The sequence below is a fragment of the Furipterus horrens genome, unplaced genomic scaffold, assembly GCF_987537825.1.
Source record: "Furipterus horrens unplaced genomic scaffold, mFurHor1.1.pri manual_scaffold_3, whole genome shotgun sequence".
Classification (NCBI taxonomy): Eukaryota; Metazoa; Chordata; class Mammalia; order Chiroptera; family Furipteridae; genus Furipterus; species Furipterus horrens.
Genome location: NW_028327173.1, coordinates 16,326,885 through 16,351,123, shown reverse-complemented (window position 1 = coordinate 16,351,123; position 24,239 = coordinate 16,326,885). Strand labels below are relative to the sequence as shown.

General features: G+C 44.7%; 1 protein-coding gene across 1 annotated transcript in view; it reads left to right on the top strand.

Moving 5' to 3' along the window:
- Nucleotides 1-399: 399 nt before the first annotated feature.
- PAFAH2 (platelet activating factor acetylhydrolase 2) overlaps nucleotides 400-24,239 on the top strand; it is a 29,788-nt gene continuing 5,948 nt past the window's right edge. Inside the window, exons 1-10 of the mRNA XM_090268832.1 lie at nucleotides 400-470; nucleotides 6,530-6,670; nucleotides 7,611-7,764; nucleotides 8,488-8,584; nucleotides 13,648-13,716; nucleotides 14,078-14,219; nucleotides 15,491-15,604; nucleotides 18,734-18,825; nucleotides 20,245-20,415; nucleotides 22,157-22,311. Of these exons, the coding sequence (XP_090124958.1) occupies nucleotides 6,581-6,670; nucleotides 7,611-7,764; nucleotides 8,488-8,584; nucleotides 13,648-13,716; nucleotides 14,078-14,219; nucleotides 15,491-15,604; nucleotides 18,734-18,825; nucleotides 20,245-20,415; nucleotides 22,157-22,311 (1,084 nt within the window). The 5' untranslated portion in view covers nucleotides 400-470; nucleotides 6,530-6,580. The remainder of the gene's footprint in view (nucleotides 471-6,529; nucleotides 6,671-7,610; nucleotides 7,765-8,487; nucleotides 8,585-13,647; nucleotides 13,717-14,077; nucleotides 14,220-15,490; nucleotides 15,605-18,733; nucleotides 18,826-20,244; nucleotides 20,416-22,156; nucleotides 22,312-24,239) is intronic.

The window sequence follows — 24,239 nt, the reverse complement described above, 5'->3', positions numbered from 1 at the left end:
CTGCTGAGGGACACAAATAAACTAAAACGTCCCCGCCACCCTCCGTAAGAATAAAGTGAAACCACGCTGTTTTTTGGCACAGCCCGGGAATTATTTAAGGAGCGGTGAGGCGGCTGATTGTTACCGGGACTACATACAGAAACCTCCGCTCCAGGCTTGTAATCGTGGCGGCAGCTCCTTGACCACCAGGGGGAGAAATCGCACCGCACCGCATCGCGAGCCTTGGGCGGTTTCACCCAACGACAAAGGGCCGCGTAGAACTATGGGAATTGTAGTTCTAGTGTTGAAAGTCTCAATCTTGCACGGTGCACCACGGGAGTTATAGTTCGGGACAGAGAAGAGGGAAATGCTTTTAAGCGCCCGTGTCGAGTTCCAGAAACTACAACTACCAAAGGGCCACGGGCTCCAAGGCAGTTTTTAGTTTCCGTCGAGGTGACTGTCGGCTACTTCTGAGAGGTCAACTTGACTGGGTAAGTTTGACAGAGGGAAAGCTCCCTTTCTGAACTGAGGTGTCTGGAGACCTTTTCATATTCCAGTCCGGTTTGGTCCTCCTTGTCTTATCCCAGGAACTTCACATTAATCTCTCGTCCTTTCTGGTTCCTATTCAGACGCGTCCAGTACTGTCTTCAACCTTCACTCCCGGCACCCCTGGAATCCCACCCTGCGCTCTCGCTCTCGTCTTAGGACCCAGCCCCACAGCCCCACCCTGAGTCCACAACTTCACCTCTCTGAAACCTGGACTTCATGCGCCACGCCTTCTCTGTGCTTCGCTCTTACCTTCACTTTGCTGTTTTTCATGCTAGTGAAAGAAGGCTCGCTCTTCTTAGTCCACGGAAAAGCCTAGTCAGGACTGGAAGTCAGCAGGCACGGGTTCTAGTCCAGCTCTACAGCTCACTCGCTGTGTGACCTTGGGAAAACCAAACGTCTCTCTGGGACTCACTCTCTTCATCTGCAAAATGGAGATGACAGTTGCTCTGTCATTCTCAGGATGAGACTGTTGTGCAGCCAATAAGCTAATATGTGTGAAAGTGCTATGTAAACTGCAAAGCCTCCACAAGCGAGAGAGATTATTTTTATTATAATTATGAATGCTCTGGAATTTTATCTTGGCTCCTTTTTTAGTTCTGCCCCCTTGTTACTCAAGCCTGTCCCCTGAGTGCTTGGTGTCTCTATTCTCTAAGAGCAGGATGGTATTTCCTCACTTCTTCCAGAGACCAAAGGTCAGACTAGTGAGCTTTAAATCTTCAGAGAGCTCTCCCTGAAAGGCAGCCCCAAAGAAGTGCTTATCTTGGATTCTGTCCTGAAATAGCCAGTGATGAGAAGTGCACACAACTGGTAGAAGGGAAGTTTCTGCTCACAAGAAATAGGACTCCAGCAGGAGACAGACAGCTGCAGCATAAGCCCTACTCATTCCCTCTGGGCTCTTCTGGGCCTATTTAATAGATTGTGGTTTCGGTAGGGGCGTCTCAGGCCGGAAAAGGCTGGGAGGAAAGAATCTCTTTTGCTAAAGAGTTTAAGCCCGAAAAAAATCAGAGACCTTGGCTAGGTATAATAAAAGAAAGGCGTAGCATTGTTAATTCCTAACATTTTATGAGCACTTAAAATGTACCGGGCCCTAGACAATATCAATATTCTTCCTTACATTTTACTGTACCATCTGTGGTTATAGTGTCTTCTATTATATGTCAGGTGCTTTACAGCTTTACATATGTTATTTAATCCTCGTCAACAATGAGTGATTGTTATTATTTCTGTCATGTGAGTAAATTATCAGAGGCTTAGAATTTAAGGGACTTGCTCAAGATTACACAGCCAGTTAACTGGCAGAGGTCGAATTCAGACTTCATCAAAGCCTTTCTTTCCTCGCTATAACAGATAGCCTTATTTTTAGATAAAAAGGCAGAGATTAAAGAATTGAGGGGGTTTAAAAAAAGCCAAATAAAGGAATAGTTAATGGGTTCCTACTCTGTGGGGAAGGCTTGAAGATACAGGGTTTGGCCTACAAAGAAGCACAAAACACAGTCTGTAGTATATCTGAAGAGGTAAGGCATAAGTGTGTAAAAATTAAATAGCCTTTACTGGATAAACTGATTATTAAGACCTATTATTTCAGGACACTACATTAAGCATAGTGACTAGGAGGAATATGCTTCTGGTGGCCATGGGATTAAACCAAGTGAGATCATAGCCATCATTTCATTACTATGAAAATGAACTAAAACACCATACGAAAATAGTGGAACGGAGCTCTCAGTAGATGTTGCATGCACATGTATGTGAATAAAAGAAAAATCCTGTGTACCATCTGGACCAGAGGTTCTGAAACCTCATTGATCAGAAACCCTGGGAAGCTCTTAAAAATTACCTGACTTCTGGGAATGGGGATCTTAAAATCTTTATTTCTTGAAAAATTTCCCGGGTGATTGTGATGATAGGTTCAGGAACCTATGATCTTGATTCTACTTGGACCTCTTGCAGGCAAGTCACTGATTGAAAACTTCTAGAATAGGTACTAATCTAAAAACTGTCACAAGGCAAACTGTGATTGGTTGCCTAGAGTTGAGGGGAGGGAAGGTTGGAAGGACTTGGGAAAGAAAACCAGGGATTTCTTTTTCTTTCTTTTAAAGATTTTATTTATTTATTTTTAGAGAAAGGGGAAGGGAGGGAGAAAAAGATCACTGATGTGTGATTGCTTGCCTTGACTCTCACAGGCCCCCAACTGGGGACCTGGACAGCAGCAGCCCAGGCCTGTGCCCTGACTGGGAATTGAACTGGTGACCTCTCGGTTTGCAGGTCGGTGCTCAATCCACTGAACCACACCATCTAGGACAAGACAGAGATTTCATGGGGCCTTGGTGAATGGGGCAGGTTTGTAAGGGCGGAGTGTCTTCTAGACAGGCATCACCATGAATTGTTTAGATAAGGTGAACTAAAGAAAGTAGAGATACTTGGCTGGATTTCCTTGGAAAATTCCATAGCATTTACTAGAAATGACTCTGGTTGCTCTATGTGGATGTTTGTTAGGCAAAATTTGCAAGTCAGATTGGATTTTTCCATCTCCCCGTTTTACTTGGGCATCAGTCAATATGAACCCAGGGATGCAGATTCATTTTCATGTTAGCCTCACTGTGGCCAATTAGCTTCTTTAATTTTTATTTATTCCCAAACTTAATTTAGTTGATAATCTACCCAGGAACTTTCCAGGACTCCCGGAGGGTTCTACTCTCCTTCTGTTTAGCTGTTTTTGAGTTCACTTATCCTGATTCTAATCCCAATCACTATTCTCTGTGGGGTAAGACCAAAGCTGTCATCATTCTACCCAGTTCTGAAACCTGGCTCATCGTTGACTCTTTCTTCTCCCCTGGCTCCCCAAATCCACTCAGTTGTCAAGTCTTATTTCTACTTTTCACTCAGTCAACAGCTATTTCCTGGGTACTGCCTAAGAGCCAGGTTCTACACGGGGTGCTTTAAGTGCATTATTTCATTTTATCTCCATAGCAACCCTATAAAGATGTATAGTATTCCCATTGGACAGACGGGGAATCAGGTTTAGAGATACAGGGTAACTTGCGCAGGGTGAGAAAGCTAGGCAGTGAAGGATCTGGGGCTGAAACTTGGGTTTTTCAGACTTCATATCCCTCATATCTACGACCTCATTTCCAGGGTCGATTTCAACTCCTTACTCTAGTGCTTGAAGGACCAATACCCTCCGGATCTGGCCACGCCTTCCATTTCTCACCTGGCATCCCTTACTGACTACTCACGGTTTTTCATGTGTGCTTTCTTACCTCTATGCTTTTGCTTACACTCTTCTACTTGAAAGTCAACTTCTTCCATTTTCTCCTCCACACCTGAGCTAAAGGAGCTCTCTTCTCAGAACTGCAGTATTTCATCTGACAGAACCTTCTGCTGCTTCATCACGTGAGTGACTTGTGTCTTGTGCCCCAGCATAGGTCTTCCTTTCGTAGGCCATCAACGACAAGGGGAAAGGTCAGGGTCTGAGACTAAGCAGCACATAGTCAGTTTTACTCTGGCTGAACAGGGCACTGACTGCATCAGGACCTTAGCTTAGATTCTTAAAAAGAATTGGTTTTCTTTTTAAATTTGCTTCAGAGAAACAAGATGAAGTTCGTCGTAGAAAGAAAATCATTTATTATCTCCCAAAGTTAAATTGAATGACATTGGGATTATTGGTTGTTTGAGGCTTTCTACTGGACCAGACAGTTGGCAATCAAGAGGTCTATGTGTCATAATAGTTCTGCTTGTTATCTTGAGCTGCTCACTTAACTATGTAGGACCTTGATTTCTTCATCAGTAAAGCACATGTATTTGATATGTATGAGGCCATTGGGGAGGTGGGGTAGGGTGGGAAGATTGTGGGAGGGATTGACGGAAATAATCTCCCAGGTCTCTTTGACTTGCTTTGACTTGAACTCTGATCCGGCTCAGAGTGTCTTAAAGAAAGCAGAATAGTGTAATGATTTAAAATGTGAACTTAGGACTCAGTGTATCAGTATAGATGCTTTTTGTTCAAGCAACAGAAATCTAAACTCAATGGTTTAAATAAAAAAGGGGATTTATGTAACTAGAAAGTCTAGGATTGGGTCAGGTTTCAGGTATAGTCTGATCCAGAGAGTCTTAATATCTTCACAAATATGACTATTTCTCTGATTCTCTTAGCTCTGCTGTCTCTACGAGTAGCTTCATCTGCAAGGTGGCAAAGTAGCTGCAACAGACAGTTCAAGGCTTCATATCTGCGCATCACTAGTTCAAACAAGAAAGAACTTTTCTACCCTTAACCGTCAAACTGAAGTCCTGGGCTTTAATCTGGTTGGACTAATTTATGTCCTGTACCTTCTCTTCATCTCAGTACTGACCAGGGGATACAAAGGATTGTTTGGCTCAGGTCAATTTAGGCCAAACTCTGGAGGTTAGGGATGGGTCAGCCACAACCAAATCACAAAGCTGCTGTACACAGGAGGGCAAGACAGAATGGATATTGAGGAGTCTGACAATGTTCTCCCCTGTTACAGCCATAGTACCCGTGATCAAATTCTGGCTCTGCTAGCTGTATGTTCTTGGGTGAATTACCTGACTTTATCAAGCATCATTTTCCTCATCTGTAAGACGCGATAACAGTAAATATCTCAGAGGATTGTTGAAAGGATTCGTTTAAATAAAACATGTAAAGCACTTAGTGTAGTTCCTGGCACAGTGTAAGTGTAATGATGCTGGTGGTGCTGGTGGTGCTGGTGGTGATGAGACTGAGGAGGGATACAGAGCAATGGCGTTGGCCCCAGTGCAGGAAGCAGCCCAGTTACAGGAATGTTTTCTAGTCGAAAACATGCACAGCAGCCACACTGAAGGCTCCTGTTTGAGCTACTGCCTCCATCATATCTTTTCCTATCTCTACCGTTTTGCTCTTATATTACTTCCTGCCTGGTAATGCTTTCCTTTTTTTCCCCTGCCTCTAAGTCTTCCTCAATTTCAAGGCCCAGCATGAGTGCCACCTTTATAGTCAATAGCTTAGGTCAGTGATTTTGTAAATATACAGCTGGCCCTTGAACAATGCAGAAGTTGCCTACCCCTCACACAGCTGAAAATCCATGCATAACTTCTGACTCCCCCCAAAACTTAACTATGGTTGTGGCTCAGTATCTACAGGGGTTTGGTTCCAGGACCCTTCCCCCCTGCGACAGACACCAAGATCTACGGATGCTCAGGTCTCTTATATAAAATCGTGTAGAACAATGCCAACAGTCAGCCCTCCGCATCTACAGGTTCCCAAGCACGGGTCAAAAATGCTGTTTTTGGTCTGCTGTTGGTTGAATCTGAAGATGCAAAATGCAGAGAAATGGAGGGCCAACTGTATATTGAAAAAAATCCATGTATAAGCAGACCTGTGCAGTTCAAACCCATGTTGTTCAGGGCTCAACTGTCTCCCCATGAGCAGAATCAGTTAGGGTTAAGAGCTCGGGTCTGGATTAGTCAGACCTGGGTTTTGCCACCTATAAGCACTGTGACTTAGAAGAGTTATTCAACTTCTCTCTACCTCAGTTTCCTCATCTCTAAAACAGGGTCTTAATTAAGTACCTTCCTCAGACGGTTCATTGAGAGAATGGTAGTGTATGTGGAGTACTTAGTTCAGTGCTGACACAGTAAATAATAAACCTAAGTAGTTATTACTATTCTTTGCCTTGTGAGGACAAGTTCTGTGTTATATTCTCTGCAGCAGTTACTGCTGTGCTGGGCACAAAGTAAACACTTAGTAGTGGGTTTTGAGGAGCATGGAAGCTATCTCTGCTCTTCACAGGCATTTCCTCCCCACTTCCTCTCCTGACAACAGAAAAAGCAGCTTCTAAACTCTGGCAAAGGCAGTTAGCAAAGCAGATGATCTGAAAGATTGACTGTCACGGGCAGAGAGGATGAGGTGATAAGGAGCAGTGGTCAGGGGTGACAGATGACACACATAAGCAACAGGAAGCGAGGAGGGAACCGCCAAGAGATTGTTCTGTGTTCCACCCTGCAGCCGTCAAGGTCAGCACGGCCCGCGTCGTTGTTTGGTTCAGCTGGTGGTGAGATGGGGGTCAACCAGTCCGTGGGCTTTCCACCTATCACAGGACCCCACCACGTGGGCTGCGGGGATGTGATGGAGGGCCAGAGTCCCCAGGTAAGTGTTTGCAGCGCCACCCCTGCACGTCTACCCTGCTTCTACCTGCACTGTGACTTAGCGACAGCCAGTCTGATGGTGAAGTTCCAGATGGAGAAACCGAGTTAGAACTGGTCTGGATTCGGTTTCAGAGCTCTCGGGTCTGTCTCCCCTGACTCTGTCCTTCCTCCTTCCTATTGGAAACCTCTCAATAGAAATAATGAGTTCTTTTCCAGTTAGGAGGAAGTGGGGCTCTTGACTTCAAAGACAGCTTTCAGATCCTTTCTCCCATCTTGAGAGCAGATGCCTGATCCTGGCAAGGTTATTGATCTCATACTAATCTGGGTCTGTGAGAGGAAGAGCAGTGGACTGTGTGCCATTGGCTTGTGACTCCCAACCTGGGTGGCAAGACAGTCTCCTTTTCTCCTTGTGCTTTGGTTCCAGACTTGTTGCCCATCAGTTTCTGGGCTCCTTCTCTGCTGGCCCTTGGACTCCCCTCTCCCTTCTGAGAGGCACATACTTCTTGGTAACCTCTTCCCTACTCCTGGGTCAAAGTGTACTGCTGCTTCCCAAGGGCCAGTCTGGAGGTGACCCACTGATGCCACCCCAGTCAGTGTGAGGGCTAATCTCTCACTCCTGGGGTTCCTCTAGGCCTGGGTTGGGGGCCAGATTTAAGTCTTTCAATGTCCCAAGCACTGAAAATATTTTGGTATTCCCCCCAAGATGTAATTCAAAATACAGCTGGCTGTTTGAAATAACATAAGCTTTATACGTCTTCTAAAAATAAAATTGCTTCTTTCTGGATTTTCTGAATGCAAAATTCAGGTATATGTATTGAAGGTAAAGTTTTCCTATTTTGATGCTTTGCTGGTGCCCCAAACACCTGCTGAGTGTGTCTGCTGGGAGATCTAACAGTGCTTGGACTTCTCGCTCTGAGCAGCTTCCCTCTTCTTTCTTACAGGGGAGCTTCTTCCGACTCTTCTACCCCTGCCAGGAGGCAGAGGAGACCACGGAGCAGCCCCTGTGGATTCCCCGCTATGAGTACTGCACTGGCCTGGCCGATTACCTGCAGTTTAATAAGCGCTGGGGGGGTTTGCTCTTCAACCTGGCTGTGGGTAAGAGCTGGCCTCACCCATTAACCAGCATGGTGTGGAGAGTGGGGAGAGAATTATATAATAAGAATGTGGGGAGAGAATTATATAATAAGAGCATGGGGGGAGAGTTATACAAGCTTTTATTGTAGAGTTAGGTTGTCCTGGATTTGAGTCCAGACTTTATCATTTACTAGCTGTAGGACTTGGGCAAGTTATGTAACCTGACTGAACACCTGCCTTTGCAGGCGTCTCTGGGATGTATGTAAAGCCTCTAGTGCAGAGCAGCACAGAGAATGGGTTCCATAAATGGGGGCTTATGCTCATTTATTGGGCATGTCATTCCCACTCTGTGCCAGCTGTATAGGGCAAAGAAGCATTAACTACCAACGAGCATACTGTCTCCTGCAGCTCCCCCTTCAGCTCTCTGCTCTTCCGGGTAGGGTCACATTGAATCATCCACTTTCCCCAAAGGCACCTCCATTAGGAACTCCGCCCACTGACTTGGCAACCAGGGATTTACCCCCTGGTTGTTCAGTATTTCCCATCTGGATTTATGGTCCCATTTTCTACCGTGTTCATGCTTTCTGAGAAAGAAAAGGTGATTGGTTTCCGTGGGCTGCTCAGGGGTACATGGTGGTCCTCTAGAAAGGAGGGACATGTGTTCCCGCACTTGCTATGCCCAGGCTGCCCTTGGGCTTACAGCTTGGGGGCAGTCAGAGATTCTATAGCCCATGTCTCTGCTAGGGTCTTGTCGCCTGCCTGTTAGCTGGAATGGCCCCTTTAAGACAAAGGACTCTGGATACCCCTTGATCATCTTCTCCCATGGCCTGGGAGCCTTCAGGTAAGAGCTTCTCTCTCTCAGACCTTGTCATATTCATTGCCTGGTGACAGCTGCTGAGTCTCATTCTCAAAAGCCAGAGAAACAGACATTTCCATCTGCCAGATGTCTTACTCTACCATCTGCTTCATTCCAAAGCATTGGGTCCACCTCATCTCAAAGGCCTTTCCCAGGCTCCTTTCACCTGGCAGAGCCTTTCCACAGGCTTCACATCCTTCACTTTTCATGTTCTAGCATTTATATAAATCAACACTTTTTAGCTTTCTTCTGATATAATAGCCAAGAAGTATTAGGAGCTTGAGCTTTATAGTCAGAGTCATTTATTCAACATATATTGAAGGATAACCCTGCACTGACATAGCAGTGAATGAGACGGACTTGCTGCCTGCCCTCATGGAGTTATCAGCCCCACCGTTAAATCTCAGCCAGACCACCTGTGCGTTCTGTGAGCTCGGGACAGTTGTAGAACTCTGAGCCTAGATTTCATCATCTGTCAAAGGGGGGTGCTGCTCCCACAGGGTAGTTTGTGAGGGTTCAGTTAGGCTGGCACCTATTACGAGAACATACACAGTTCTCTTCATTTCTGTCTGGAGGAACATGGGTTTGTGAACTGTAAGGTCTCTTTTATCAGACCTTAGGAGACTCTCCGTAAGTTTTATAAGTCAGTATCCAGTCAGAATTCTTCCCATGAATTCTGATTTCTCACCTTGGTGAGTTATTCAGCTTACAACTATACTACACATGTTCCTACTTAAACTTGTGAATGTTCTTTAGGTTCATTATTAACGTGTAAGTCTAGTTTCTGTCCCAGAGTGTTACGTATCTCAAAGGCATCTATTTTTGCCTCCCTACCACCCAAACCACTGTACACACTGTAACCACAGAGTCCTATTTTAAAGCCGAATATGATCTTGTCATTCCAGCCTCTAGAACAGTGCCTGGCAGGTAGTAGGTGATCAGTAAACATTTATTGAATGGATGAGTGAACTTCCCTACTAGCCCTTTGAACTTAATTCAGCCTGTCTCATGGTCTTACCTGGAGGCAGGTCCTAGACAAAGTTTCCAGCCTCATTTCCATTTTATTCCTTAAGGTATTACTTATTTATTTTTTAAGATTTTATTTATTTATTTTTAGTGGGGAGGAAGGGAGAAAGAGAGAGAGAGAAACATCGATGTGTGGTTGCCTCTTGCACACCCCCAACTGGGGACCTGGCCTGTAATCCAGGCATGTGCCCTGAGTGGGACTCAAACCAGTGACCTTCTGATTCACAGGCGGGAACTCAATCCTTTGAGCCACACTAGCCAGGACTACTTATTTATTTTTAGAGAAAGGGGAAGTGAGAAAGAGAAACATCAATGTGAGAAAGAGAAACATCAATGTGTGAAAGAAACATCAAATAGTTGGCTCTTGGACGCCCCCAACTGGGGACCTGGCCCACAACCCAGGCATGTGCCCTGACTGGGAATTGAACTGGCGACCTTTTGGTTTGCAGGCTGAAGCTCAATCCGCTGAGCCACACCAGCCAAGGCGTCCAGCTTCATTTCTTGCTACTTGCCCTGCTCCAGCTCTCTAGACAAACTGATCTTCTTTCACTTCCATAAGGCATTGTATTTTCTGCCTCAGGGTTTCATCTGTGATGTGCTTTGTGGCTATTCCCTTTGCTTGGAATATACAAGGTCTTTCCAGAAGGTGTTCAGCCATGTAACATGAAAAATAGAGACATTTATTGAAAAAGATAAAACATACAAGACACATTGTACATAGGACAATGATGCCTCAGTCCCCTTCAAAGTAGGCACCTTTGGGACCTCACACAGTTCTCGCAATTGCCATTAGCTACCCTGTTGTGTTTTCCTGAATCTCATCAATGGTTTGAAATCTCTTCCCTTTCAAAGGGGATTTTAGTTTTGGGAAAAGCCAGAAGTCGAAGGGCAACAAATGTGGACTGTATGGGGGCTGAGTCACCTGGGTGATGTGATATTTTGCCAAAAAATTGCATGAGATGCGATGCCTGAATGGGGACCTGTCGTGATTAAGCTGCCACTCACCAGTTGCCCATAGCTGCGGCCTTCTGAATCATCCGACTTGTTTCTGCAGAGGAATGTTGCAGCTTAACGCAAAATTTGATGCAGATTTGGTGCTCTACTCGCTCAGTCATTTTGAATAATGACGGCCACACAGCACACATGCTCAGTCAATGGCATCTGGTGCCCCCTCTGACTACTACAATGAAGTCGTCATTGTTCACACATGCACATTCCAGTCCACTCTCCTTGGCTGCCAGGTTACATCGATGTTGCGCAAATCATTCTCGTTATATTAACAGTGGCTAGACTTTTTCCAGACAGACCTCGTATGTTCTTTTGCTCCTCTTTCTCTTCCCTCTCTCCCTCTTTTGCCTATCTAATTCCAAATGACCTTCAAGGTCATAGTGTGTATGTCATTTAGTTAGGGACACCCATTTTGACCCCTACATTGTATTAGGTTTAGTTTTCCAGTAATGTGCTTCCATAAGACAATCTATACTTCTCAGTACTTAATTGTAACGAATTAACTATTTGTATGATTATTCTTTAATGTCTGTCTTTCCTAATCGATTGTAAGCTCCATGAAAACAGATCATGTCCATCTTGTATCTCTCCCAGTGCAAAGGGCAGTACCTGGGCAGTAGTTGTTTCCCAATAAATATTTATTGAAGAAATAAATATAAGGGCTTTGTTTCTATAGATTCTCATTCATCCAGAAAATATCTGTTGAGCACCTCTCTGTGCCAGCCCCTTGGCATGAGAGGAAGGTGAGACATACAGAGATAAACAAGACAAAGAATCCACATCCACTAGAGGAGCCTAAGTATGGACTGTAACTCTAGCCCATGGCAGGAAGTGGAGAGGTGATGTCAGATGAGGCTAGAAAGACAAGTAGATGGTTTCAACATTGCTCTCATTTTTTTAAAAGATTTTATTTATTTACTTTTAGAGAGGGGAAGGGAGGGAGGAAGAGAGGGAGGGAAACAGCAATGTGCAAGGGAAGATCGATTGCCTCTCACACGCCCCCCCAACCGGGGAGCTGGCCAGCAACCCAGGCATGTGCCCTGTCTGGGAATTGAACTGGCAACCTTTTGATTCACAGGTCGCCGTTCAACCCATTGAGCCACACCAGTCAGGGCATCAACATTGCTTTCTTATTCAATAAATTTAGTATCTGCTGTGTGCCAGGGCCTATGCTGGGATTGAGTATTCTGTAGTGAATAAGGTAGAGTACCTGCCTTCAGAAAGATAGTCTAGCAGGGAAAAGAGGCTAAGAAACATTTTCTCCTAAGTTCACAGGTATTTTTTATATAGACAGCAGGTGAGCACATGACTTTGGAGAGCGGTCTTTTTGGTCTAAGCATCTATATTGAGACTTCACACTTCAGTAGGCCTGGGTGAGCCAGTTATAAATAAATACTCTTCATTAATCAGAGTGTTATTACAAGAAAAGGGGAGGGAAAGGGACATGGTTTCCTTTTGTAGTGTCTGGTTACTTCAGGCTCTGAAACCCTTCCCATGGTTCATAGACTCATGACTTCCCATCCCAGGGATGGGTATGTCCGTTTAAACACTACCTAACTATTTGCACTGTGCCATTATCTCCTTTGGTTTCCACACAGTCCTTTGGGATAGGCAGGGGCGATACATATTTTCCAGATGAGCAAACAGGCTCTGAAAGACAGACTTGCCCAAGGTTACACAGTTTAAACTAGAAAGGGGTCTGAAATCTCTCTCACTCTTATGTTCACTTCATTGCCTCCCAGGAGAAAAAGAAACTTAAGAAACTGACCTCCCTGAATCAATTAGGATTCAGGGAAGTTTTCTTTTACAGAAAAACCCCAGATAACAGTGACCTAAACAATGCTGATTTCTTTCACAGATAGAAGAAAGCTAGAAGTAGACAGGGCTGATATGGTAGTTCCACAAAGTTATCAGAGAAGCAGACTTCTTTTATCATCTTGCTCTGCCATGGATGGCTTCCATTTCTAAGGATATGACCCAGGGTGGCTGTTTAACCATTGCATCCACATTCCAGGCAATAGGAAGGGAGCACTCTCCTTTTTAGAGATTTCCTGAAACGTTCTGTATAACACAACTGCTTACATCCGTTGACTAGAGCTGCTTGCTCTGTCTGTTATAGTAGCTCCTAGCCACGTGTGGCTGTTGAACGTTTGAAATACGGCTAGTCCAAACTGAGATGTGCTGTAAATATGAAATACACACTGGATTTCAAAGACTTCATATTTAAAAATATAATAAAATATTACATTATTTTAAAAAATGTTTATCCTTGAAGTGATCATGTTTGGTTACATTGGGTTAAATATATTATTAAAATTAATTCTACCTTTTTTTGTTTTTACTTTTAAAAAAGTATGCTAGAAAAATTCAAATTACTGAAGTTAGTAGTATATTTCTATTGCTGGGCTAGAACTTAATCACACAGACCAACCTGCCTGTAGAGGAGGCTGGGAAATGTCATACTTGGATGGCACAATGGTGTCTTTAACTCAAAATCAGGTTCTGTTATTAAGGAGAAAGGGGGAAAGGTGTTTGGAATGGGCAGTTAGCAGTGTCTGCCATACTTTTTTTTTCTTCTCTGTAAAGTTGGAGCACAGACAAAAATTCCACATGCTAAATCACAGGTGCATATTTACATACTAAAGAAATAGCCAGAGTCACTGTCCTTGAGGTGCTAACCAACTCATTTGGGAGACATACAATATAACAATAGAAATGTAATTGTCGAAGTAGCCAAACTGTATTGTGGGGGTGAAGGGGCGTATATGGAGGTGAGAGTCATGTGTAGGTTTGGAAAACACCATGGGTTGATCTGTACATGCTTCCTGGAGGAGGACATTTGGAGCCTTGGTGAGAGCAGGGAATATTCTGGCTGAAGAAAGCACCTTGAGAAGGGCTTCTACAAATGAAACTTCCTCCTTTTGAGATGGTCACTAGCAGAGAATGGTTAGTATGGGGACTAAGGGTGGGCCATTTTTCTGACCGCTTTTCTCTGTTTCTTCCTGAATCTCTAGGACACTGTATTCAGCTTTCTGCATGGAGCTGGCCTCCCGTGGCTTTGTGGTTGCTGTGTCAGAGCACAGGTAAGGGATGAGAGTCTCAGTGAACCATTGTGGACTGGGTGCCTGCAGTGGGCTGGGACATAGGCTAGTCCCCTAATCCTCACAACAACCATGCAAGTATCTTATCCACTTTAAAGGTGAGCAAACCAAGGTTCAAAGATGTCAAATTATTATACTTGCTGAAAGTGACACAGCCGAGTTAGGGTTCCAACCCAGGTCAGTCTCCAAAATCCATATTTTTTCTACTTTCCTATCCATGCCTCCAGATCTTTTTCCCTATTAGATGATCCAGAGCATCTTGGCTGAAAAGGAGGATTTGGTAAAGGGGAGAAATAAGCTCAAAGTGTCTTCTGATTTCTCTCTGGTGGCATGTGTATTCCAGGGATGGGTCAGCTGCGACCACCTGCTTCTGCAAGCAAGCCCCAGAAGAGAACCAGCCCACTAATGAGTTGCTGGAGGAGGAATGGATTCCCTACCGTCAAATTAAGGAAGGGGAAAAGGAATTTCACGTTCGGAATTGCCAGGTAGGCTTGTGCCCATTGGGGAAAAAGAATCAATAAGCCTGTCCTTCTTATACTACATTCACTAAGAAGACTTACCTAACCTTCTCTCTTAAAATTTCACTCTTAGTCTGAGCTTCTCACATCAATAGGGAGAAATGGCGTATTAACCAAGGCTCTTTATAATTGCAAGTGACAGAAACCCAACTGAAGCTTGCTAGGCAAAAAGGAGAAGTGAGTGGCTTATGTCAGTGGACTTACAGAGAGGGCAAGACCATTGGACCAGACTGAAATGCCATTAGGGTTTGTTTTTCATTCTCATCCCTGTGTCCTCTGCTGGTTGGTCTCAGCTGCAAACTGACTTACTTTATGAAGTTAGAACCACCGTTCTTGACAGCTCCGAGCTTGCATATGTTTGACCTCGCCATCTGAGGGAATGGGACCATTTAGAGTTGTTCCCGCAATCCCCCACCTCTGCTCCAAGCTGCGATATGAAAAATCCTAGAGAGAGATTCATAGGCTGGGGCGAAGTACCAAAATGGAAAGCTCCCATCAGAAGTACATTGTTAAATTATTATTATTATTTTTATTATTATTATTGCAGAGTTGGGGGTAGTCCTCAAAGGTAGGGCTAACAAGAGAAGAGGAGTGGGTAAATGCTAGGCAGATGAAAGCAGTAGACATGGGTAATAAATGGGCAAGTAAAATCTAATACTGGATTAATAATAAGAGCACCCTTATTTCCTTTTTTGAAAAAAATCCTTGAGGACATACTTATTGATTTTAGAGAGAGGGGAAGGGAGAGAGAGAGATGGGGAGAAAAACATTGATGTGAGAGAGAAACATCGATCGGTTGCCTCTCATACACACCCTGACCCAAGTTGCCTGACCGGGGACTGAACCCACAACCTAGGCTTGTGCTCTGAGCAAGAATCGAACACCCTCCCTTCGGTTTACAGGATGACATTCCAGCCAAGTGAACCACACTGAACAGGGCTCCTTTTGTTTTCAAAATGCTTTTATATACATTGTCTTACTTGGTCCTCCTGACAGCCCCATGAGTAGGTAGATAGTGTGTGAAGAGCAGGTCTGACTCCATTGTACCGTTTGGTGATGTCTATGTTGAGTTGCTGAGAAGGAACTGGGGTTTTCTCAGCATGCGGGGCCCACAGTGCTTGCTGAGCGTAGGTGAGCTCACTATCCCTGCATTCTTTGTTGGCTCTGTAGAGGAGTGAGTTTCTCGCTGGATGATTTGTGCAATGTTTCTGCTCCCACTGGGACTATCTCCATTGCAGGTGCATCAGCGGGCCAACGAGTGTATGCGGGTGTTGAGGATCCTGCAAGAGGTCACTGCTGGGCAGACGGTCGTCAACATCTTGCCTGGTGGGTTGGATCTGATGACCTTGAAGGTATGATAGCAACTGGTATGACCTGTGCTCATGTATTCATCAGGACTTTTTTGGTTACATATAGCAGGAACCTACCTAACTTACTAGCTTAAACCAAAAGAGACTTTACTGGCTCAAGTAACTAGGAAGACCAAAGGCAGATTGGCTTTTGGCCAGTGTAGTTAGATCCAGTGTCTCAAACATTACCATCAAAGCCCTGGTACTCCTCTTCCTCGGTCTCAGTTCCATTCTGTGTACAGTATGTGAGCTTTTATTTTCACCAGAATAGTTGTTGCTGGTAGCCCAAGCCTCCATTTCAGCTCATCTACTGATTTAAAAGGAGAGGAGACTCTGTCAGCTTCCACTGATCTGGGGAAGGCTGTGGCCCTGCTTGGGTCACATGCCCCTTCTGAGCCAATCACTGTGCCAGAGGGGTAGGGTCATCTGATTGGCCTGCCTGAGTTACACAGCCACTTCTGACAGCCCCACAGGGCCACGTGGGTGAGGGAGAGGTGGTCCCTTCCCCAAAGGAAGGGCTTTTCAGCAGCAAAAGAGCCCATGTTTCCTGCAAGCTAATTCCTTTCTTGGAGGGAACCCCAAGAATCTCCAAGAGGATAGAACCTGGCCTGGGAGTTTGCTGCCAATTAGGTACATTTTCCTCCCCCACCCAGTCTTTTCACCTCTCATTTCAAAAGTAGCTCAGGCTCTATTCAGAGAAGTAAGAAGTCACACAAAAGCATAAAGAAAAAAGAAACAAAGAATTTTTTTGACATTTTGATGTTTGTCCTTCAGTTAATGTTATTTCATATAAGCTGTTCTGTGGCCTTTTTCTTCACTTAGCAAATATGTATAAAATAATGATTACTGCTTTATGAGTACTTACTATGTAAGAGCCCCTCACAAATGTACGCAGTAAGCATTATTATCTCTTCACATAGAAAGAAACCAAAGATTAAAGAAGCTAAGTGTCTTCCCAAGGTTATACAACTAAGTAAGTAGTAGAGTTAAAATTTAAATTGGGGCTTTTGGATCCCAAAGACTGTGCTGTGTGCTGCCCCAAAACCTCTTTAGAAAATATCTTTTAAAGGCTCTGGTAAAGTCTTCCAGGGAGACGCATCTGTCTGCATGGCCAGTAGGTAAGGCAGAACCTGAAATCTGGAGTGCTTTACCAATTGGTTTGTGTGTCTGCCAAGCTCCACCAGAGAAGCGGGGCTCCCAGGTATAGGCCAGGCCTGCATGCCTGTGAGCCTGAGACAAACATTGGGGAATGGCAGGCTACCGTATGGTTGGATTAGTTAAGAGGTAGCGTTTTGGAGAAATACAGAATAGAAAAGGCTAAATAAAGATTCATCTATCAGATTGAGTAAGATCTGAAGATTGAGTACTCATTCTTGCTGGCAAAGCCATGGGGAAGTGGATACATTGCCGGTGAGACTTCCGATTGCCCCATGTGGGGCAGTTTGGCAATAGCTGTTAATGGTACAAATGCACATATTTTTTGACCCAGCAATTTCCATTTCTGGAAATTTATCCTACAGATACCTGCATACGTGCAACACAATATGTATACAAGGTCGTTTGTTCCAGTGTTGTTTGTAATAGCAAAAGATTGATAGTATCATAAATGTTCACCCATAAGGGAACTAGTTTAATGGATTATGGAACAATGGATGTATTCTTTTGGGTAATGCTAATTGCTAGAACACATAAACCCCAAATTTCAGTGGCTTAACACAACAGAAATTTATTTCTCTCCCACATAAAGTCCAAAATGGGTGCTCCTGTGCAAGGGGTGACTCAGGGATCCAGGCTCCTGTATGTTACAGCTCCACCCTCTTCCACTTGTGAAACACAGCTTCACTGTGTACATTTAGCCAGGAGTGGGGAAGGGCATGGGGTTCGTACAGAAGAGTTTGGATGGACTAGGCCTGGAAGTAGAGATTTCACTTTCACTCACTTCTGTTGGCTAGAACTGGGTCAAAAGGCCACATCTTAACTGCTGGGAGATAGAGTCTACCTATGTGTCCATGAAGGAAAGGAACAGATTTGGTGATCACTAGCTGTCTGTACCATGGTGAAATCAAATGTAGCTATTAAAAAAAAGATAAAGAAGCTCTTTTTGTACTGACATTGTTATGCAAAAAGGTAAGATACAACATCTCTTGCAGAAAAAGTGGGGAAGTATTATTCATGTTGACCAATATATGCGTTAGTAAGCTCTGCAAACATGTAAGAAACTTACCTGTTTGGGGACAGGGAGTGGCAACTATGCATAAAGGGAATGTTGTAGGTGAGAGTCTTCTCTATATACTCCTGATTTTAGAGTATATTAACCTATAAAAATACCTGAACAGGCCACCAACCACGTTGCTGATCTGGAGGCACTGAGCAAAGGGGGGAAATTTAAATATAAAGCCTTGGCATAGCAGCTGCGGAGAACAAGGGTTCAGGGCAGAGGACAGGAGGCAAAGCCTACAGAGATTTCCTAAGCCCCTTGGCAGACAGCTGCAGTGGCTTTTTATATAATTATGCTCTGAAGGCTTCTAGAGACAACTAGAAATAGATACGTGCAGAGCATATTCGAGCAAGCACACTCACTCTGCTGGGTAAAAGTGGGACAGAGTCCAGAGGAAGTCGGACCTGAGTTGGCTTCCCTGCGCGCAGGCCTTGCCTCAGAGCACAGTGGACAGGCAGCAGGAGCGCCCCCACTCTGTCCTTGACTTGGTGCGTGTGTCACCCCATCAGACCGGTTTTAAGACAGGGAGCTAATGGATGGAGAGAGTTCTTACACTTAATGTGCTCTTAGATGGGTCAGGTTGGAATCCCATAATTTTTATCTATTCATTTATTCATAGATATTTGAATGTCTACTCTAGGAATCATAGGTGGTAAGATTATAAAAACAAAGATGAAAGAGGAACTTGGTTTTTAGAACTCCTGCCCACAGAAGGCTGTTCAGTCCAAGGATTGCCTGACAGGCTGCTCTCCAGTGGGCAGGTTCTTAATAGTGTGGTGGCGGCGGGGGAGCCAGGGGTCACCCACTGAACCGTGCTTCTGCATCACTGTCTTACTCTTTCTTCCTTTTGCCCCTGAAGATTTCCCTAAAAAGTTCACCGTTTCTGACTTGGCTAAGTTGTCTGCTTTCCTCAGGGCAGCATCGACATGAGCTGTGTGGCCATAATGGGACATTCATTTGGAGGGGCCACAGCTGTTCTGGCTTTGGCCAAGGAGACCCGATTTCGGTGAGTTTCCCAGTGGTGCTGTTGTTAGCTTTACACACCATTCAGCGCGTATTTGTTACCCAAGTACTATGTGCTAGGCGCTGTTTTGTGGGCTGAGGTTTCAGTGGTGTAAAGAAAACACGTTTTCTGATTTCATGAGTTTGTGGGGGGAAACAGACTAGTAAATGAGCTAACAGATAACCAAATCCCCAGCACCCAAGTGCAATGAAGAAAATAAAATTGGCTGATATGCTAGAGTATCTGGAGGCTTTTTTGAGAAAGTGACATAAGCCAAGACTCAAAAGGCAAAGAAGCCGGTCACACAAAGTTCTAAAGGAAGATCGTTCTGGGCCGAGGGAGCAGCTAACGCAAAGGCCCTGAGGTGGAAGGAAGCATGCTGTGTCCATGTGCGAGGCGCAGAGAGCGCAGGGGAAGAGGTTAAAGATGTGATGAGAGAGAGAAACAGCCAGGTCACAGGGCCTTTTGGCCACAGTGAGGAAGTGAGATTTTATTCTCAGTTTGAGGGGAAACTGTTGAAGGATTTTAAGCAGAGAAAAAAAATTTATGTACATATTTAAAAGATCCTTCCGGCTACTGTGTGAAGAGCGGATTGTAGCAGGACAAGACAAAGCAAGGAGGCGAGTTATACGGAGGCTATTTCAAAGTCAAGGTGAGAGATGATGATTTGCATTAGGCTGGAGGTAATGGGATGGAGAGCAGTGAATGGAGTTAGGGTATGTTTTAGAATTTTCAGGACTACGGGATGTATGAGGTGAAGGAAGGAGGAGTCAAGGTTTTTCATTTGCGTGTCCATCGTTTGAGTGAAGATGGTTATCCTTTACTGAGATGGAGAAGAGAGAGGAGCGTTTGGGGTGGGGTGAGGGGGTTGGGGGAGGCTTATTTTAGGGCCTAGCTTGGCCCGTGGTTACTGCTTGACAAACTGGCTAGATCTTTGAGTTGTGGCACCAAGGAGTCTTCCCTGACCTCCCTTGCCATGTATGCTCAGCTGACCTAGAAACTTGTGCAGTCAGGGTGCTAAGCTGTTCTGTCTCCCCTTCGTGACTGGGAACTCCTTGAGAGCAAGAACTGTGTCATTTATCTCTATGTCCAGAGCACAGGGCTGAGCACGTAGTCGGTGCTCAATGGACGTTGAATGAATGAGGTGCCGTTCTGTGTAGCCAAAGTCAGCTGCCTAACGGTGGATCCAGGGGAAGGAGAAGGCCTGATCCTTGTTCTCAGCGAATTTAAAATCTAGAAGGATCTTTGGCGAAAGGTGAAAGTGGTTTCTGTCCAAGATCCCAACTGTAGGGTGTGGACCCTGGTACCTCCTTCTTGGCTTTTCTGACCCTTTACCCCACAGCAGGAGGATCTCTACTCCCTTCCCCCGCTGCCCTAACGGCTTCTCTGCAATGCAGTTCCAAATGTCCCGTCCTGTTCCAGGTGTGCTGTGGCTCTGGATGCTTGGATGTTTCCTCTGGAACACGACTTTTACCCGAAGGCCCGAGGCCCTGTTTTCTTCATCAATACTGAGAAATTCCAGACAACGGAGAGTGTCAGCTTGATGAAGAAGATATGTGCCCAGCACAAACAATCCAGGATCATAACCGTCCTGTGAGTAAACCCCAAGGTCATGATCTCCAGTGTCCTCTCCATTTTCTAGCCAGCTACGGCTCCCTTAATTACTTTTGGATTATCCAGAAGCTCTACCTGTTAATTGAATACCTAAATGCTTCCTGCATTTCAAAATCTTAATTCCTTTAGAATTTCATATCTTTTCTTTTTTTCCCACTTAGTTCTACCTGCAGCGATTTCTTCACTAGTTTATATGACTTTGTTACAGGATTTATCTGATCCTTTCTGGAAAAAGGGTGTGTGGGATTGTGTGTTGGGGAGGCAGAAGTGTGGTTCTGGGTGGACTCCAGAAATCTCTGATCTCATTTGGGAATTTTATTGGGTCTTTTGAAGAATGTGGATATGGTAGACCTTTAACCTTCCCAAGATAGATTTTTAGGGACCTTCATGACTATCTAAATTCAGATATCTTCCAGAAACCATCTATAGTCTGGCTAAGATAAACCTCATTCTCTTTACTTCCATTACCAGCACTATCAGATACTTTTCTTTCAGAAGCCATTTTTCAGAGAAACTTTTTGAGTAATTTTAAGAAACGTACTAGGCATAGGAATTGGCCCAGAGCTCCAGGTACAGAGCTGAAGGCTCACCAACAAGTCTCTGACTTGTTCCTGTCCCACACGTGAGCTGAACAAGCATAGATGCTTCCAGTGCTGCAGGCCATATTTCAGCAACACAACCAGAAACTGCACGCCAGACCTTTGGAATCCCTCAAGTAGTTGAAATGCCAAATCCACAGCCTAGGAATCGGATCAGTATCAGTGGCTTCTTCCCTCACTCAGCTTGGCCCCTGTTCTCTTCTGTGGGGCCAGCCCCTCCCCTTTCATGTTGATTTCATGGCAAGGGAAGACTGCTTAGCAGTTTCTCAAGTCAGTCAGATTCAGGATAATCGTGACCCCTGGAGGGAATGGAAGTGAGAGCAGTTGGGAACGATGTATTCCTTCTTAAACTGAGTGCTGGACACTGAATATCCATTATATTATTCTTTATGCTTTTCCATGTGCCTTAAAAAATACATTATTTTAAAGTTAGGTTTTTTGGATTTGTGTGTGTGTGTGTGTGTGTGTGTGTGTGTGTTTTGGGCATGGTATCAAAGTGTAGCATTTTCCTCATCAGTTTGAGTAGTAATTTTAGTTATAAGTAATTTAGCCCAAAATGAACCTAGTGAGAATTTTACCTTTGCATTAAATGTATTTGATTTCAAAGCACTTAAAATCTAATCCAGAAACTCTTACAAGCACTTGTCCTCAGTTAAATTCCTTCTTCCTGTTTACTTTTTGGTACCGTTGCGAAGATGGGAGCTGATACGTTTTGTGACTATTTGGAAGTCACTGGGAAAAAGCCAAGGTGTTATAGTTTATAAGGACATAGGAATGGCAGACGTTGCCTCCTTGCCCCTGTCCCCACTCCCGCTGACTCAGCCTTTCCCTACACTGTCAAACTTTGTGGTCTCAGAGTTGAGGCAGCTCTGAAGCCAAGCACACCTGTGTTCAAATTCTAACTCTGTCCCCTTACTAGCTGTGACCTTGGGCAGATCATTTCTCTCCTGATTCTGTCAAAGGAGAAGATACGTCCCTTATAAGGGAATATTCTTCCCTTATTGTGAAAATTAAATTAGATAATGCAAATAAAGTACGTAGCACATAGTAGGTACTTAACAAATATTTGTGTGCCCTACCTTTAAGACCCCTACTATTTGTTTGTTGTTCTTTTTTTCTAGTGGTTCTGTTCATCGGAGTCAAACTGACTTTGCCTTTGTGTCTGGGAACTGGATCGGTAAATTCTTCTCCGCTCAAAACCGTGGGAGCTTGGACCCCTACGAAGGTCAGGAGCTTGTGGTGCGGGCCATGTTGGCCTTCCTGCAGAAGCACCTTGGTAAGCACAGCACTGGGGCTTGTGGAGCAGCCAGGGGGTCTCTTAGGTTCCCATGCCCAGTGGTCTGTACTCATCTGTCTCAGATCAGGGAGATTCATGGCAGAAAGACACTGACTGAAGGAGAGTTACATCAAATTATAGAAAGAACACTGTGCTGAAAGTTTGGAGATCCTGACTCTGTCTTTTACTACCCAGATGACCTTCACCTAGTCATTTAACTTCTCTGAGCTTTGGTTTCCTCACTGTGAGTGGAACATTGACCTTTCTAATCCACTATCTCTGCCCTGACTCATTACCACTTACCTCACTTGTATTGTGGAAGAGGCTAACTTACCTCATCTGTATTGTGGAAGAGGTTATGATGAGAAATGGCTTAAATTTGTAGAAGTGCTTTTAAAAAAAACAAAGCATGGATTATGACTAATGTCATAAATCACAGACCAGCTAAATGGCAAAGCCCGTAGGGTCTTCAGTCCAGCCTCCTACCCTTAGGAGCTGTCCCTCTCACGGTCAAGCAGCGTTGGTGGGGGGGGGGGGGGGTGCACTGCCCTGAGAGTCAGCCCTCACCCCTGCGGGACACTCATGGTTTTAAGAGCTGATATGCTAGGCTTTTGGGGGGTTGCAAGGACTAGAGAGATTCACTAATTTACTGCAAGAAAAAAGGGGAGTTCGTTTATGAAAGTACCCCTTGCCAGGATGAAAGGGAGAAGTTTCGGGAACCACAGTGGCTTGCAGGACTGACTTGTCTCTCTCGTGGGCTCAGTCTCTGTCTCTTCCTCTCCTGACATCTGTTTCTCTGTGCTCCACTCTGCATTTTTCTTCCTTCTACTCCGTAATTTTTCTCTTGCTGACAGCATCTGTGCATTCATAGTTTCTGCTTCCTCATAACTGCCTTATAACTTTGGTTGGCATGAACCGCCCAAGGCTTGTCCTCTCTACCTTGTGGCATCCTTTCGTCTTCAGCTCCCACTGCTCGCTGCCTTATTTCCTTGGGTTTCTGAGACCAGATTCCCCAGACAGACAACTTAATTGTCTCAGATCATCTTTACCTGCCAAAAGACATTGCAGGCCACTGCCCAACCTAGGCCCTTTCTGATCCAATCAGAGTGGAGAAGTCTACCCTTACTTGCGCAAGGCTGACCCCTCAGAGAGCGCTGTGCACGGGGCAGTTTCCTTCAGGAGCGAACCACGCAGCCTGGTTTTCTAAGTGCTGACTGTACTCTAACCTAAGACCGAGATCTGATACTTCGTAACTGCTCCCTGCTTGCCCTGGTTATCCCTCAGGAGCTACCCAGACAAGCTTCAGACCTTTTTTCATGGCAGGCAGCTCTTTAGATATTTGAAGTCACCTATGGTGTGCACTCTGTTTCCTGTTCATGAAGCTAAATGTCCGTGGTCCCTCCACCTCTTCCCCTACAGTTCCATACGTTGCCGTTTATTATTGCCTTTGGTTGCATTGCTTGTTGGTGCATTTTTTTTTTTTTTTATTCATTTATTTTTAGTGAGAGAAACATTCATTTGGCTCTCACACGCCCCAAACTGGGGACCTGGCCTGCAACCCAGGCACGTGCCCTGACTGGGAATTGGACCAGGGAACTTTTGGTTCCCAGGCCAGCGCTTAATCCACTGAGCCACACCAGCCAGGGTGTTGGTGCACCTTTTAATGTATGGTGCCTTGATTTGAATAGGACATGCTAGATATGGTCTGACAGTGCCTAGTATAGCAGGCCTGCCACCTATGTACCCCAGATACTAGATGACTAATTGGATGGCCCGAGTACATTAACATTCCCAACGAGTGCCTAACAAACTTGGTTTGCATTGAGTTTTTTTTTTTTTTTAAAGTATAACTGTCCTATTATGAAAGTACTGACTTTTCTAAACCTAAATTTGCATTTTTATGTTTATGCCTGTTTCCTGTTCATTTC